The sequence below is a fragment of the Typopeltis vanoorti genome, chromosome 25, assembly GCF_054136105.1.
Source record: "Typopeltis vanoorti isolate ZY-2024b chromosome 25, IOZ_Tvanoo_1.0, whole genome shotgun sequence".
Lineage (NCBI taxonomy): Eukaryota > Metazoa > Arthropoda > Arachnida > Uropygi > Thelyphonidae > Typopeltis > Typopeltis vanoorti.
In genome coordinates, this window is record NC_143573.1 from 72,853,166 (window position 1) to 72,870,063 (window position 16,898).

At 36.0% G+C, this 16,898-nt stretch overlaps 1 protein-coding gene across 4 annotated transcripts in view; it reads left to right on the forward strand.

The window, feature by feature from the left end:
* The window catches only part of LOC150092847 (LIM domain only protein 3-like), a 212,168-nt gene extending 199,361 nt beyond the window's left edge, over nt 1–12,807 (forward strand). For all 4 annotated transcript variants that reach the window (XM_090414552.1, XM_090414554.1, XM_090414553.1 and 1 more), the window contains exon 5: nt 11,751–12,807. In XM_090414552.1, coding sequence (XP_090270678.1) covers nt 11,751–11,955 — 205 coding nt within the window. In that variant the 3' untranslated portion in view covers nt 11,956–12,807. The remainder of the gene's footprint in view (nt 1–11,750) is intronic.
* The last annotated feature ends 4,091 nt before the right edge of the window (nt 12,808–16,898 follow it).

A 16,898-nucleotide genomic window follows, 5' to 3' on the forward strand; every position in this document is an offset into this window, starting at 1 on the left:
AGAGAAAGAAAACATGTGATCAAATAGTTTATGTTCAGTAAACAATTAAACACTTTTCAAGCAAGGACTCCATCCGCGTTTACATCACGTGTTTCACGAACCAATGATGTCATGCACTTGAAGTTGAGTAGTGGCTAATGGAGAACAAGCAGTTTCTTCTACTCTATCAGAGTAGAAAGTTATTAAAACACGTTCCATCATTTCAGAGCTTATTTATTAAGATATTTGCTGTACGTTCTGAAAATCGAAAGACGAGTTTCGTCTATAATGCGTACAACGCTCTCTTGTATATGTTTAAGATCTTTCGGCATCACAGACCTGGAGCCGTTTTTCGCTTCTATCGCAACTCACAACAGCTGCAAAACTTTCAGCGAATTAAAATCCCTTTCAAGACCTCCTCCTTGAAGAAAGAATGAGTGAGAGTAAGAAGTCTCAAACTGAGACCACTGGTTGCAACTTTCGTAATATCACCCAACATCATCCAAATATAAGATTGACCTGGCATCACTCTCTCTCATCTGTTACACAAAAAACACCACGGAAGATCTCGCACTATACAAAGAACAGCTCATAGCATGCCCCCCCCCTCCCTCCTGGTATGAAGCTTTCTTGACGGCAACATAGTCCCATCAAAAGCAGGATGGATGAGTCAGCCATCTAATTATTGTCCGACTGTTTCGCCTCGGTCTTCTCGAAACAACTGAGGTCATCAATGGCAGAATTCCTCACTATTTGGAGGCGGACCACTCCCAAATCATCATGGATCTCCTAGCCAACAACACATGGAAAGATGTGGAAACTTATAATTGCTCCACACGTCCGCAAGACATTTAGTCTAATCTTAACAGAGACCGACCTTCGCAAGACATTTAGTCTAATCTTAACAGAGACCGACCTTCGCAAGACATTTAGTCTAATCTTAACAGAGACCGACCTTCGCAAGACATTTAGTCTAATCTTAACAGAGACCGACCTTCGCAAGACATTTAGTCTAATCTTAACAGAGACCGACCTTCGCAAGCCACTAGGATATGGTCCACTTTCACACTTTATAATCGGGATGCAAGTTTTCTTCTGGTCCTTTACCATGTCGTGTCATATACACATAAATGGGCATCTCTCGCTGACCTCAAATGCCATTTCGATTTCATTGACAGTACATCCTTCCTCCTATACATCTGACAAACCAAACTACAATTCCAACTTCAAAATAGCCTTAATCAACGATTCTGCCGTTTTCCAATAGTATTAGGACAACCTCGTTCCCAAAATAAGTACTGTCTTGAAAAATAATATGAATGGATACTTTCTCTTTTTACCACTCTCCACTCCAACTAATGCTACGGGTTCTGCAATCCAGTGTGTGGGAATTTAAAAACTTTAATGCTACTCTAACTATATAGCTCTGTCTTCTTTCTAGCAAGAAAGATCTCCCCTCGCTTGCCCTTTCCTTACCCGGATGTGCAGACAAGTCAGATTCCTCTTCTTCGCTGGCTTACCACCTGTAGTCTTGGCACAAACACATCCTTAGCCACCAAAAAAAGGCTTATCCTTTCCCATCTCAAGAAGACTACTTTCACCTGAAGCTTTTGACAGCATGCAATTCCCAAATCCACAGATGTTTAAATTATTGCTCCCATATTTGGCGTCGTGCACAAAAACCTCCTTGAGAATGCGTGGTACTGTTCACAAGAAGACAATCCGGTTAGCTGTTAATCTCTCTCTAATAATATTTCCTTGAAATATCTAGCTGCTCAAGAAAACTATCCCTACCTTATTTCTTTCTTCTTAGGTTTTCCCCCCTCGCACAAACACAGAATGTTTTCCCTTGTGAATCTCACCCCCAAGAAAGTTGGGACTATATAGCATTTGTTTTATGTAGGGCTGTCTTAAAATTCTACTCTAGGGACCAAGCACTGATACAAACAGCAAACCGCCCGGTGATGAGTCACACCGGCGATAAAATTCATCGACCGTCGGGAAAAAAGTACTGTCAACACATTTCATTTAGTCATTTGTAAGATTTCGACTTTTTTTTATTTTTTTAAATCGAATGTTTCCCCTACAATAGTCCGAGTTAAAACAAACTGTAATGATAGGAAATTTTAGGAATAATTCAAATTCCAGTAAAATCCGTCCACTTTTTTAAAATGTTCAGTCAGATTTAGTAAAAGAATTTCAGGATGCATTTTTATAAAAATGCAAATCAGGGAACGAAAGCAGGTGCCAAGATCAACTGGAAATACTTTTTTTTTTTGGGGGGGGGGAGAGTTCTGTTTTATATTAATGAAACCCAGAAAACTTGTTGGTTGAGTTTGAATCCAATTAGCAAGTATCAATTTGCAGTTACTGGCAAACTGCTAACGCACATGCGGTTACGAGGAGGTTCCAATTAGTCTACCGCGCACCCAAACGAGCAGAGGTGCTAATATAAAACTGAATGCTTATTCCAACCATCGGGTAGGCACCTCCCAATTAATCCGTTCCACTAATAACCGTTCTTAAAATCTGCAAATTTTCAGCGCATCGCCACTTGGACACGCAAAAAAGGGCCCCCCGACGAAGAGGCCGCCACTAACCTCAAAGCTCTTCAATTCGCCGTTGCAAACCAGACACACAAATGAGACTTCGAACTGCAAGACACAATTAAGAGGTCCTACTGGTACTCCCTCGGCTAACGGTAATTACCTTCTATAAACGACACCAGGGCAATAGTCATTAGTGTGGTCGGGATGCACGGACGGTATTCATGCAATTCTAGCGTGATCACTGACAAACACCACTCGTAGTCAATTGGCGGTAGTGAGATTCGCGTCGAACGATGAAACCCTTTAGGTCTAATTATCCCGAATCCCAGAGATTGTGTGTGTGTGTGTGTGTGTGTGTGTGTGTGTGTGTGTGTGTGTGTGTGTGTGTGTGTGTGTGTGTGTGTGTGTGTGTGTGTGTGTGTGTGTGTGTGTGTTCGCGTACAAACGCGTCTGTGTTTCATGAAAGGAGAATTTTCCACTTCCCGGCCAGTCTGTTAGATACTTCCAATTAGGTCTAATCAGCAGCTTCATGAAGAGTTATAGCTTGGAAGCAGGAGGGTTAAACAGGCGATGGCCAGGCAATCAGCCTTCGAACGGGAGCCTGTTAAGCCTAATTAGGCTTAATGAGCTCACCAAGGATGTATTATATGTAGAAGTGTATTGGGGCAAGTCGGACAACATCTTCGACGGCCGGGCACATAGAGACCCTCTTGTTAGGCCTAATGAAGGTTAATTAGACGGGACACGAACTATTATGACCCGGAATTTTAAGCAGGCAATTAGTCGCGTTTCACGACCGTCCACCATTAATTACGGAGTTTGTTTGTTTACCCTCCTTGAAGTGTGTTTGCCTACATCCGACCGTATTGTCTGGGCGACCGAGAGCAGAACAAGCAACTTACAGAGCACAGACGTTTGCAGTCTGTCCGCATTAATAACGAACACTTTTGATAGGCTCGGTGATGTTACACAACGCAGAACTAACTAGAAGCTTTACGGAGGTTATGTCCTAGCTGACACCCCACTTGAACTCTTGCGAATATCCTACTATTTTAGTCATCGTAATCTCTTTTTTTTTTTTTTTTTTAATTTTTATTCGCTCTGTCCAAAATGAGCGCTGTTGGTGGAGTAAGAAGAAAACCTTTAAATCAGCCGGATTGGCGTACTCGCTCTCCAACATATGCGGGTTCGAATCCCGCTGTGGGCATGAATGTTTGTGATTGTCTTTAGGTGAGGAATGAATTTTATTGCCTGCCGTGAGACCACCTCCCTGCTTACTGGAGACCTGAAGTGGCTTTAAAAAATAGAAAAAATATTCCTAGTCCGCCCAAGGTACAAAATGTACTATTTTGCAAATAACCTTTCGTGGGTGGGAACAACATAAAAAAAAATGTATACGATCGTCATTCCAGTTCTCAAAGTTCTTCAAAGATGGAAGATGTACGGGATATGGTTCACTCTCTCCCCAGGAATATCATTCTTTCAAATAATGCCATCCCAACAATAAGCATGAAGGGTCACAAGATTTCTACCCTGCCAACCATTCTTTACAGTGTCGCCTTTATTAAAATGCGCTTCTCCCCCCCCCCCCTCTTCTCATTTCTCCTATCTCTCTCGTACGTCCTAGGACGGGTTGAGTCCCCTCCTAATGAGGGGTTACTGGCATATTAATGCAGCCGGTTCGCCACTCCTCTGCTGCATCCCCTAAGGGCGATATTTATGACTGTAATCCGTGTGTGTTCAAGGGCCGGTTTGTCTGCTTGTGAGATGAAAAACCTCAGATTAACTGGCGGAATAAGCCCTACTGACCACACCCAAGACCGGCTAACTTGGCTATGACTGAGGAAGATCCTTAAACTCCTCACATCGTCGACGGGAATCGAACCTAGGACCCTCCTTCCCCAGGCATATAGTTGCGAAGCGCATAGCCACTAGGCTAACTGCGCGGACTCTCATTTCTCAGCAGGGCAGTGTAGCTAGAGCTACAGCTATTGTCGCCCCTCTCAATACACACCAAAAATACTACAAAAAGTCAAAATGATTGTATAGGGAAATAAATTAAAACACTATGTTTATTTTTGAAGTAAAACTTTAATTTCAACATTCTAAAATGTTATTTTTTTTTGCTTTTCTGTTAGCAAAATCGTCGGTGACATTGGCGAAGTCTATTTCATAGTAATGTAGGTAATTCTTAATCAGTTTTGTTTAGAAAAACTCCTCTCACAACTAGCAACACTTATAGCAGTTGTGAGGAAAATTCGCAGTAGTATTACAATAGTTGGAACTGAATTCTCAAGACTGTATTTTAGAATTAACTGCAAAAGTTCAAAAAGGTTCAAAGTTCCGCCTGGGGAGGATTCCCCCCCCCCTAGTTACGCCTCTGCAGCAGGGTCTTAATGCTATGCTGTAGGAAGGACTCCAAGCCATTTAAAATCCTCTTGATGATGCTACTGTCTTTTACATTTAATTACTGGTCATTTGATAAATAAAAATATGCCATACTTTCTTAAACCATTATGTACTGAGGTTTAAAAGATATTTTGCATGGCCTCCTATGCTGTAAGCGATTACTTAGTGCTAAACGTAAGTTTTTCCTACCTCCATTGCTTCAACGAGGAATGCTTATGTTCACTGTTATAGCTGAAGCTTTAAAATAGTTTGACATGCAGATTTTTTTGCAGCACGAAAAAGTCATTCTCACTAAGTATTCCACACTTCGTGTTTGCATACTCCAATCATACAAATTCTACTTTCATCTCACAGTTATGCATTTTTAAAACGGCTGTTTGTTTATAAGAGAAAAACGAAGTGGTTGAAAAAAAATCTTGGGGGGAAAAAAATCACTTTTTTTTTTTCAGAAATCATCTACTGCTGTAGCAACAGAATTCTAACAGCAGTACGCATTACAAATGCACATGGGAAGAAGCGACTGTTTTTTTTTTTTTTCCGTTAAAACTGTTTACGTAGAAATAATCTTCGAGCATTTTTTTCCCCCCAGCAGCACTGAAAAACGCTTGTGATAAGTTCTTCCGTTTACCTAGGGATGAAATTTAAATTATCGAAATGCATTTAAGTTAATTATGTTACTTAAGACGAGGAGAAAGTATCTTTTGTCATCTAACGACCCGAGAGGGCAGTTAAACAACAGATATCAAATAGAATTACTTCGCACAGTTAATTAGCTGTAATCCACGAATGCGCAATTGCAAAGCCTATCAAAGTTCGTGAACTGCAGTGCAAATAGATAAAGGTTAAATTGGTCCCATTTATGTGTTTAAATAATAAAGGTGATCATCAACTCATGTGAAAGCGATTTCCCCCCCCTCCCAAAACGTGTCAGATGAAGTGATTTCTTTGGGTTTGGCACGTACTTTCTATATTTGAAATAAGGGAAAATTATCCCCTTGGGTAGCTTCCTCCTCTTTTTTTTGAAATGAGAGAAAGAGAAGAGGATCTTATATATATATATATATATATATATATATATACACGCTAACACTAATTCCTTTCACGTTGTAGACGGAGCTTTATTATAAAACAAATTAAATATAATATTAAAATATCATAAAAGTATAAAAGAAAATATCATCTTCGCTGTGTGAATGCATTAAGCATGGAATATTGAATTATATATTAATATATCAAATATATCCCAGCCACGAAAGGGTGTATTATTGTAGTACATTTAATTTCAAGGACGTAGGTAATCCATAAAACCTGCTGAGATTCTCTACATGTCGTAAATTTAGTCATTTCTTATCTAAACAATTTTAATAATAAAAGTGTATTTATATAAATTACAATTTCTTTAATAAAAGTTATTCTTATAATTTATATTTAATAATTATTATTTCCTATTATATTAGACATTTATTACATAAATGAACATAGACTTCGCTTCTTAAGTTGAAGGACGTAGGGAATCCATAAAACCTACTGGAATTCGCTACATGTCGTCCTTATATATCCTTATAAGGACTGGCTTAAAGGGGCGAAGCAAGTTATCTGTAGAGGACAGTGTAGGGATAACGTGTTATTGAGCTATAAAAGCTCTGATCATGGCAAGAGAGTAACAGCAATAGCCGAGCCTCAGACCTTCTTTGGGTACAGCATTGCCATCTATTACCCTCCAAGGGTTATAAATCACCGCATCTCACGGTCGATTCAACCTACATGTTATTCCTTATAAGGACTGGCTTAAAGGGGCGAAGCAAGAATGCTTTTCATCTTCCCCGTTATCTATAGAGGACAGTGTAGGGATAAGGTGTTATTGAGCAATTAAAGCTCTAATCATGGCAGGAGGGTAACAGCAATAGCCGAGCCTCAGTTAGAACTTCATTGGCTACAGCATTGCCATTCATTACCCTCCAAGGGTATTGGATTAAATGAATCCAGATTTCGTATCAACCTACATGTTGTAAATTTTGTCATTTCTTATAAGAACAATTTTAATAATAAAAAAGGTGCATTTATAAAACTATTCATTTAACTTAGAATTTCATTAATAAAAGTTATTCTTATATTTGGTATTTAATAATTATTATTTCCTATTATATTTAATACATTTATTACATAAATTTAATGTCATTGCTTAGCAATGCTTAAATAATGAAGAAATGCGCTAGAGTCAAAAAATTTTTTCAAGCCACTTCAGGCCTTCAATAAGCAGCATTGAGTTCTTATATTGAACAATGAAAAGCATCTAAAGACATCTGCAATCATCCGTGCCTGCTGTGAGATTCAAATTTCCAAGTTGAAAAGAGGAGTTAATTTCTATTCGGCCAAAGTGGACGAAACCACAGGATAATACGTATTAACAAGAGATCGTTTTTGACAAATCATAAAATGTTCTATAAAACTAAAATAATATTAAATTTATGTAATAAATGTTTTAAATATAATTGGAAATAAATAATGATTAAATATAAATTATAAAAGTAACTTTTATTAAAGAAATTCTAAGTTAAATAAATAGTTTTATAAATACACCTTTTTTTATTATTAAAATTGTTCATATAAGAAATTACTAAATTTACGACGTGTAGAGAATTCCAATACGTTTAACGGATTCCTTCTATCCTTAAAATCAATCAATAAAGTCAAGAAACGAAGTTTATGTTCATACTTTTTCCAGCTACACTATTTTGTCTGTCATTTTGATGGGCTATAATCTAATTTTAAAATATTATTCCATAGACAAGAATGAAACGTGACACTGCATTAAGTTTTCAAGACATTTCGATGCATGCGAAGATCCAACACTCTTTGGTTATCAATTTGAGTTGATAGTAACTGTTTGGACTACTCTGATATCGGACTGGATATTTAGATACTGTTTTAATAAATAGAATTATCGCATATAGGATATATATATATATATATATATATATATATATATATAGGAATGCAACACTTGAGTTTATTGCATCATCGCTCTCTGTTTTCAGGGCTTTTCTAGATTTTGATTTGTCGAAAGCACCTCAAGTAGAACTCAATTTTTAATTTCGTTCTATAACAAAAATTGTTTTAGTGCACTTTTCTCATTCTTTAAGCCAAGGAATTTAAGTTACTGAAAGTTGAATGATGGGCGATCAGAACGACCAGGAATGGATCACGTAAAATTATATTTTATTGCGTCACCAAGAAGGAATAATCTAAGAACGTTATTAGTATTAAAGATTACTTCCTGTGCAATTACCGTTCATCCCCTATAAATTGTGTGCGTCACTTCCGGTATTTTTCCCCCCTTAATAGCAATGACCGTGACCTTGAACATAAGTGGTTTATGGTGTTATTGTAATATTTAGAGACGTGCGCTGCTTCAAGTGCCTCGGAAAATTTCATTAAAATAGCCTTAAAGAATGAAGTAATTCATTTTGCAAGTAAACAAAAATGTATTTTCTTTGAGATATTTCAACCCTAAAAGATGGAAAGAAAGTGGGATTAAATGATGAGTCAACATCTAATCAAAGCGAGTGGCCTGTTTAGGAGTACGTGGCGTCTTTTTTATATGTTTTAATGATTCAAAATCTGAAAGGTGCATGCAAAACTCTGTATCACATGAAATTTTAATAAAAAAAAAAAATGAGAAGTCATTGGAATGCGAAGTACTGCCCTAAACTGGTTCAAAAATTACTTAAATGCCAGATTACAAATTGTAAAAATAAGCAACAGCAGCTCCAAAACAGTAGACTGCGGTGTACTACAAGGATCTGTCTTGGGACCAATTTTATTTAATATTTATATCAATGACTTCTGCAATCTTAAACTAAACAGTAAAATAAATACTTTTGCAGATGATACCGTACTAGTTTTCTATACAGACACAGCCGAACAAATGAAAACCATCGTGAATGCTGATCCTTTGAAAGTAACAAATTGGTTCCAGTCAAACAAACTCAGTCTGAATGTCTCAAAAACTAAATATGTAAATTTTAACTTGAGAAATACAACTGGAAAAATGAACTTCACTGCACAATTAATTTTGCATGATTGGAATTGCAGGACAAATTCAAATCGCAACTGCGAGAAAATAGAAAAAGTCAGTGTAATAACTTACTTTGGATTATAAATTGATAGTAGTTTAAGCTGGAAACCGCATATTACATCGGTAATATGCGGTTTCCAGTTTCAATTATTTCCAGGTTAAATAAAGTAAGGATTATGTTAAACAGACTTTACTACCTAAACAGATTCTTAATTTAAATATGCTAAAAATATCATATTCTGCTGGATTCAAAGCACTCTACAATGTGGTATATTAAGTTGGGGAGGAATCTATCGCACTAAGTTGAAACCTTTAGTCTCGACTCAGCATAAAGTAATTAAAATCGTAACTAGAAACAAATATAAGGATACTGCAATGTGTAATAAATACACCATACTAAACATACTACCCCTTAGATATTTATACGTCTATAGGGTACTATTATTCATAAAAAAAAAAAAACGACAACGAATACGTAAATATCAAAAAAAGAGGCTTTCCTTAGTAGACATAAGGGCCTAAAATATATAGTTCCAAAAGCAAATAAAGAAGCAATACACAAATATTATACTTATTTAGCGCCAAAAGTATTCAACACTACCTTTAACAATAAGAAATGAAACTAACACAAAACTCGAATCAAAGAGTATTTATTTTCCCACAGAAATGAGGAAGCTGTGTTCAAAATAATTGTATAAATTATTGGTTTTTAGCATGTTTGTATTCAAAGATCCAGTCTCATGTGCAAAACGTAAAAATGTAAATACTGTTTAACTGCTTGGTTTTATTTTGTTCCTAATTAATTGTTATGCAACTTTCTCTGTACATATTAGCATGTCTCCTGCGATTTTATTGTGTAATTATATTATAATAATATGTATATTATATGAATGTACATATGTGTATATAATGAAAATGCATTACTTAAATTTTTGTAACTTTATGCATATCGTAACCTGGATGAGCTGTTGCTCTTAGGTTACACATAGGATTGTTCAACATTTTGTACTATAATAGAAAGCTTACAAATAAAAATTTTTACTAGGGGAGAGGGGGGAGAAATCTCATTTGTGAGTTATAAAATTTGCTCTAAGATTTGTCTCAAAAGATGGATTTTGTAACCGAAAACCTTTCACAATAGGGATCGTCAGGACCGTTCTTAGAACACGTATATGCCATTCCTAGGCAAGCACTGTTGTGCCAACCCTAAATTCAAAAAAACTGTGCGGGCGCGAGCTCGTGTGTAAAATCGGTGTTTTTAATTGCTGAGATACGATTTTTCGCCCCCCAAACTTTCTGCTCCTAAGCATCGTCTTACTTCCACGTCACAACACCCTTAAGAAACTAGTTCAATATTTTAAAATTAATTTCTATCTATCCAAGTCGTATTAACATATTCCTTTATGTCGATCGAAAAAAATCAAATTCAAAATTTAATTATTTTATTAGCTCAAGAATTATATTTATTACTTAATATGCTCAAATAGATTATTTTTTCCTAATTTAAGGGATATTTTAAAAGGCTCACTTTTTATACATTCACACGCTCTGGATGTCGTTAACCATTGAAGTAAAACGCATCACCCAAAGAAAAAAACAACATGATGGATGAAACAGGACATGTTCAAAGCTGTATTGTGACGTCAGCTGCTTGAAATATGACGCAAGATGAGTGTAATCATATTCGCAAATGCTAAACTTCACTATTGAATAGCATTACTAGACAGAGAGAAGAGGGGAACGGCGAGTTGATTGGACAGGTGATAAAGAATGAGGTTGAAGTATCTTATAAATAATTACACCAATAGCTTGGATGGCTACAAAGTCTTATCCTTCTGGTAGCCCATATCAACCCTCTGAAATCTGCATTGCAAATAGCACAAGTGACTGGCGCCTTCTTCATTGTTTTCCAATGCCATAAGACGGCTGTAATATAAGAAATGGGCTTTTAATGCTAATTCTCAAACTGTCTCTGAGATGCAGTTACATTGACTGTTTAAGTTGGGATGCAAAACTTCTCCGGTTACCTGCCAACATTGTTCCGACCAGAACGAAAGCAGAAAAAAATAGGAAAGATATTAAAACCTTCTGCTGAGTCAGTTGAACAAATAAATTACTGTTAATAACCGAAGTGGAGAAACGTGAGCAGAGGCAGAAAGACATTTGCGATATTTATACAATACCAATACGATAAATGATTTGAATGCAATTTAGACCGATCATAGGACCTCACTTCTTTGATCTCCTTAAACGATATTATTTATTTAAATCATCTAAAGATATTAAATATATTTTTCCTAAGTTTCTTATTCGGTAAGTGAGACACTGAGGAATTATAGCCATTACAGCTGGTATGTAGTCATTGTTGTAGTTAACAATGGAAACGTGCTTATATTATTAATGAATCACCAACTCTCAAAAACACGTGAACCATTTTTCTCATTGTTAAAAAAAAGGAACAATTGTGATCAAATTTCGATTGTTCAAAATAATTTCGTTTTGGGATTTGGTATTCTTGTAAAATTAAATGAATGTGTTGGTTCACAAGAATTTTTATTTATCTAGAAGTTGCTTACTACGTTCATAGAAGAAAGTGTGACATTATAATGGCTAAGTGTGTCTCACGCTTTCTTTTCAATGAATCATAGCTTATAGAATTGAGTCACCAATTAGTAACAAGAAACTCATAAGAGGAAGCTGAGCATGTTTTATTGTTTTTTTTTTTTTATTTCTAGGTTTTGCGTGGGCGATCGATTCTATCTACACGAAAACAAGATCCTGTGTGAATACGACTACGAAGAACGTATGGTCTTCGCCAATCTCCCTTACACCGTCAACAGCATTTCCCTCATCAAAAGGCAGACCCAGAATTTAGGTCCCGGACCTGATGATCGCTCAAGCGGTTACGGAAGCGCGGATTCAGTATTCGAGGGAAAGTGACAACTAAAGCCACCCCACACGACTTCTTGAAGTGTGGGTGTGTGTACATATACAAACCAGAATTTCCGTAGTTAACATCCTTAATTGTAAAATGACTTCTCTCAATTTGTCTCCATAAGAATGGAGAATGGAAAAAAAAAAAAAAAAAACTCCTATTTCAGGATTTCTTTGCCAAGTCGATGACTCTATGGCAGATAAGGGGTGCTCAATAGCCACAGAATTTCTCACTGTGTGCTGTACTCATTGCCACCTAGTGGCATGGACACATATCAGGTGTAGTGATACAAAGACTTTTTTTGTAGTGTTGTGTTTCAAGAAAGTTTGCCAATAAAACTGTGTCCTAAACTTTACGGGACAAAAAGACAAATGCCGGATTTGAATTAAGCAAAGAAAAAAAAAAATGCAGTTCATTTCTATATTTGTTTGTTAGCTGAAATCAGCTGCACGATAAGTTATATGCAACTGTAGCGTTTGTCACGTGACGAACTCCATTTGGACGATTAGCGCGAGTTCATCAAAAACCGGTGACGTCTGAGAGTGCACGTGTGAAACGGGTTATTCAACACTAACTGTGAAAGTTGTAATTTTTTTCATTGTTAAACATCTCAGAGTCTATAGTCATGCCGCTTGGCTCTAGTCAACGTTAATTAGCTCCTAGCTCGTTTTATTTGTTTTGTTTGGTTTCTTTTGCTCTGCTCTAGCCTAGCTAATATATTTAAACAGTTTAGGCAATACATGAAATACCAAAAAAAAAAAAAAAAAAAATGTATATAAATTAACATGATTACAGATAGTCGCAATGTGCTTATGTAAAGAACAGCTGTATACAAAATTAAAACTGTAGATTTCCTGTATTTTCATTGGTCCTCTTTATTTCTTTTTTCATAGACAAATAAGCAACTTTATATGATGTTGTCTGATGAATTATTGCCAAGAGAATTACGTGAAACAATCATTAACTTAAAATTATAACGAATTATATAACTAATGCATAATATAAACTGGTGTGCTAAAACAATTTGCTTCTAAAGGGCAATCGTTACTACAAATTGGTATCCATACAAAAAAAAAAAAAAAATATATATATATATATATATATATATATATATATATATATTTGAACAAAGAATCTCGTTGAAATTGGCAAGTTCATATTAGACGCTCAAACCAAAAGAAAAAAATATTGCGATGAAATTCATTTCTAAATAATTAATTGTCACTATAATACTGAATTATTCGTTTATGAAACCAGAATATACCTGGGGGAAATCTTGCAGCCATAGCCACCAAATTGTGATTTATTTTGGTCAGTACTGAATCAAGGAAATAGATAAGATGGCCTTATCTTATTTCGTTAATTCTATTTTTTTTTTAAGAATAGAAGAGGACTGAAATCTCTCGGGAAGAATAATCCCTGTATTTGCAAATGAAACCACCCCGATTGACTCTCGGTTGCAAACACCCCCCCAAAAAAAATAATAAAAAAAAAATCAGAACATCTCCAAATATGGGACTTTAGCTCATTCTTTCCATCTACACGATAATGTTCTCTAGTGGAAAAGGCCAGGGTTCGAATCCCATCTGGAACGAGATGATTATAAGAAAATTTCAGGTAAGTCATACGTGATTTTTTTTTTTCTTCCAGCAACTTTACCACACTACAAAATGGATCCATCGGCCAAAGAACATACGCAATTTACCAACATAATACACTATTGGATATGTTCATATTTTTATGTCAGTCCCACTAGCAAAGTTTCAAAAGTTATGACGGTGTCCCACCGAGTGTTAAAAATCATCTACCACCGAAAAACGTTCAGTGCGACAGCGAGTTTCGAACTCATGGGTTTCACTTTAAAGAGCAAGCGATACTAGATCATGGGTGAAATGCATGTCTATAGTGAACTCTGCTATTACGGAGTTCCATGTCGCTCATTAGTGACATGTGAGATGATCTAATTTTTATGCGCAACTTTCACCATCTTCCCCCCCTCCACACACACGCACCCAGATTCTATTTCTCAGACACTCCAAATTCACTTTAATTTGGAAATCTGGTATACATTTTTCTTCACATCAGACGGGAATCGAACCCAAGTGTTTACAAACAAATAAAACGCCAGTTTTTAGAATCTCTGGTGGCCTTGGCGTGTCAAGTGCTGAAGTTGACCAAAATGACAAACAAACCTGTTAAAATATTTCGTTCTTTATACATTTTCATATGAAAAAAAAAAAAAAAAATTCAAGTAAATTTCCAGTGTTTCTGTACGTGTATACAAATGGGAGAACATTATCAGTGCCACCTATCGTGCAAAACAAGAAACGAACGGTATCAGAACCTGAAGTTTAGAAGTGAGATTTAGAAGCACGAGGAAATGGAATCTTCGTTTTCGGGCAGAAAAGACCAAACTAATTAACTTTTTATTTGTCTACGAAAGGCGATTGTTTTGTGCTTTAGAGATAAGAGGACATGAGTATTTAAAAACGCTAGCAGGCGTTCAAAAACTACTTTGTAATTAGGGGAACGTTTTTTAAATGCTCGTTTTTTCCTTCAGAAATCTGATTAGTGAAAAAAATAAAATAAAATAAAAAAAAACCTCAAGAAAAACTGATTTCTTGTGGAAGAACAAAGTCTGAAAACGACTCCTACGTCTTTCTAAATGAAGCAAAAGGAAGTGTTATCTGCACGAGGCGATCATTAGAGTGTTAGACTTTATCCGTGTAATCTTATAACGGTGGGCAGGTAGGAAGCTCCTTATAAAGCGTTTCGTAATTAAACTAATAAATGCTTTCCTCTAGGATTTCTCGTTTTAATTATCTCGAGTGCTCATATCTTGGAAGCATGTGGTGGCTTTTTAAGCATACTAAGAAAAGAGGAACGTTTTTTTTTTTAGCAGACATAATAAGTAAGAAGTACACAGAGTTTCATCACTGATAGACAAAAGCACTGGGGGGGAAACATGACTATCTGCGCCGTCTGACGGCTCTATAACATACCGAGTTTTTTTATTTGATTTTTTTTTCTGTGGTAATTGATTTATCATCACTGAGAAACACTACTAATAAGCGTTACACGTGCAAGGATCAACACCCACGTACAACTGAGATTTTCATGAGTCAACAGCACACGAATTTTTGAAAATTATCAGTTTAATATAAAATTTTCCAACTTATTCCGATGTGGTTTTTCACCGGTAAGAGAAAAAAATTTTCGCCGTAAAATGTTAGTTTTCAACGGGATAAATTATATTTTTCGGTGAAAAAGTTTTCCCTTCTGTAATGGCTTTTGAAAGTTGTCTTCCGTTCATTTCAATTAGCGCTACTCGTAATTCTGAGCAAGTCTGTAAAGACCATCTATGATTGGCTGCTTCTTTTCACTGCTCGTAGCCTTCAGTAACAGTTTGTTCGGTTGTTACCATGCTCATCTCAAGTTGAGTATCGTACTCAACTGATCGCTGCCAGTGTGCTTTATTAATGATAGCTTCCTGTCTCACTTCGAAAGTTGTCAAAAAAAAAAAAAATTTTTTTTAAGATTCACAATCAACCGGCGCTAATTCCTTGTTTAGCTGAAACACTCCCATTGCAAATCGGAAGAAGGATATAACATCGGATGAGGAAATTTCAAAATCAAGATGTCACCTCTTCCAGGTAAGTTTTGCATATATCGTTATTGCACTTTTAAATGATTAAGATAAAAAATGTTCATCTCTTTAATTCACTCCAATATTTTTTATTATTTACTCTGATTTTCATTTTCCGACAATTTGCCTTTTTTTTTTTTTTTTCCAAGCTCAGGGAGGCTGTTCCTATAATCAGCTTATCCCCCCTTTCTAAATAAAAACAATTCGTTTCTAGCTGTGGCATCATAATTTACGAGTCAGCAATAAAGTGAACTTGATCACATGACAATTCTGATTCTTTCCCTGTATTAATCCATGATATCCATCCTCGTCAGCTCCTCTGATCCTCGCAGAAAGTATCTTGCTCCCATTATATATTGTCCTCATGTTAGTTTTGGTTCTTGACTATCCATTCCGATGTAAGCAAATAATTAAAAATTAAAAAAAATAATAATTCAAGCGAGTATGACGTAATAATAAACAATTAGCAGATCAAAATATGTTATTGTTATTTTAGCGTGGATTTCTTCTTTTTTTTTTTTTTTCCCCCAACAATGTGAACTGTATTCGAAGTTCTGCAATTATATTCACGTGTTTGCTCCACGTTCGTTTCGATTGTTGTAGCTTTCTGTTTATAAACCGATCCTATTCTTGATGACCTTTTCCATTAAAATCTAACATATTTACTTGTTATACTGCATTTTTGAATTTCTCTTTCCACGTAAAACATTTGTATTTCAATTCTGGATCATGATTTTGATTTTTGATTAAATTTTTCTTCGGAAGTGCCTTGCCATTCCTACTTTAGCCCTACCTTGCCTACTTTACTAGACGTTGTCCAACCTATCGTATATGGTATCACAAAAATGTGGCTCCCAAACACATCTGCGACTCGTAGACCTTTTGAGTCAGGTGTCTTACGCAGAGATGGCAGTCCCCTGAAGAGAAAATTTATCCGCCACAAAACATGCACAATTAACGGACAAAATAGTAGCTTCGGTAAGCCTTAATCGTGTCACTATTAAAACACTAGTTCAAAATTGTCTACAGAATTCTGATAATCCAAACGTCTTGTGTTATTTGCAATGCATCAGTTTATCTACTGACTGGAGACAGAGCAAGTTCGTAGTACTTTTGACAACGTCCATCGTATTGCAATAGCGATGGGCATGGACTCATTACCCATTGCAGTTCAACATTACAATTTACTTTTGTCGAAAAATATAACATCACGCAATTCCTTATAAGGATGAATCAGAATTCGAAATGGTTTGAACTATTGTATAAAGTGCAAAACAAAAACATCCATTTACACGTTACCTA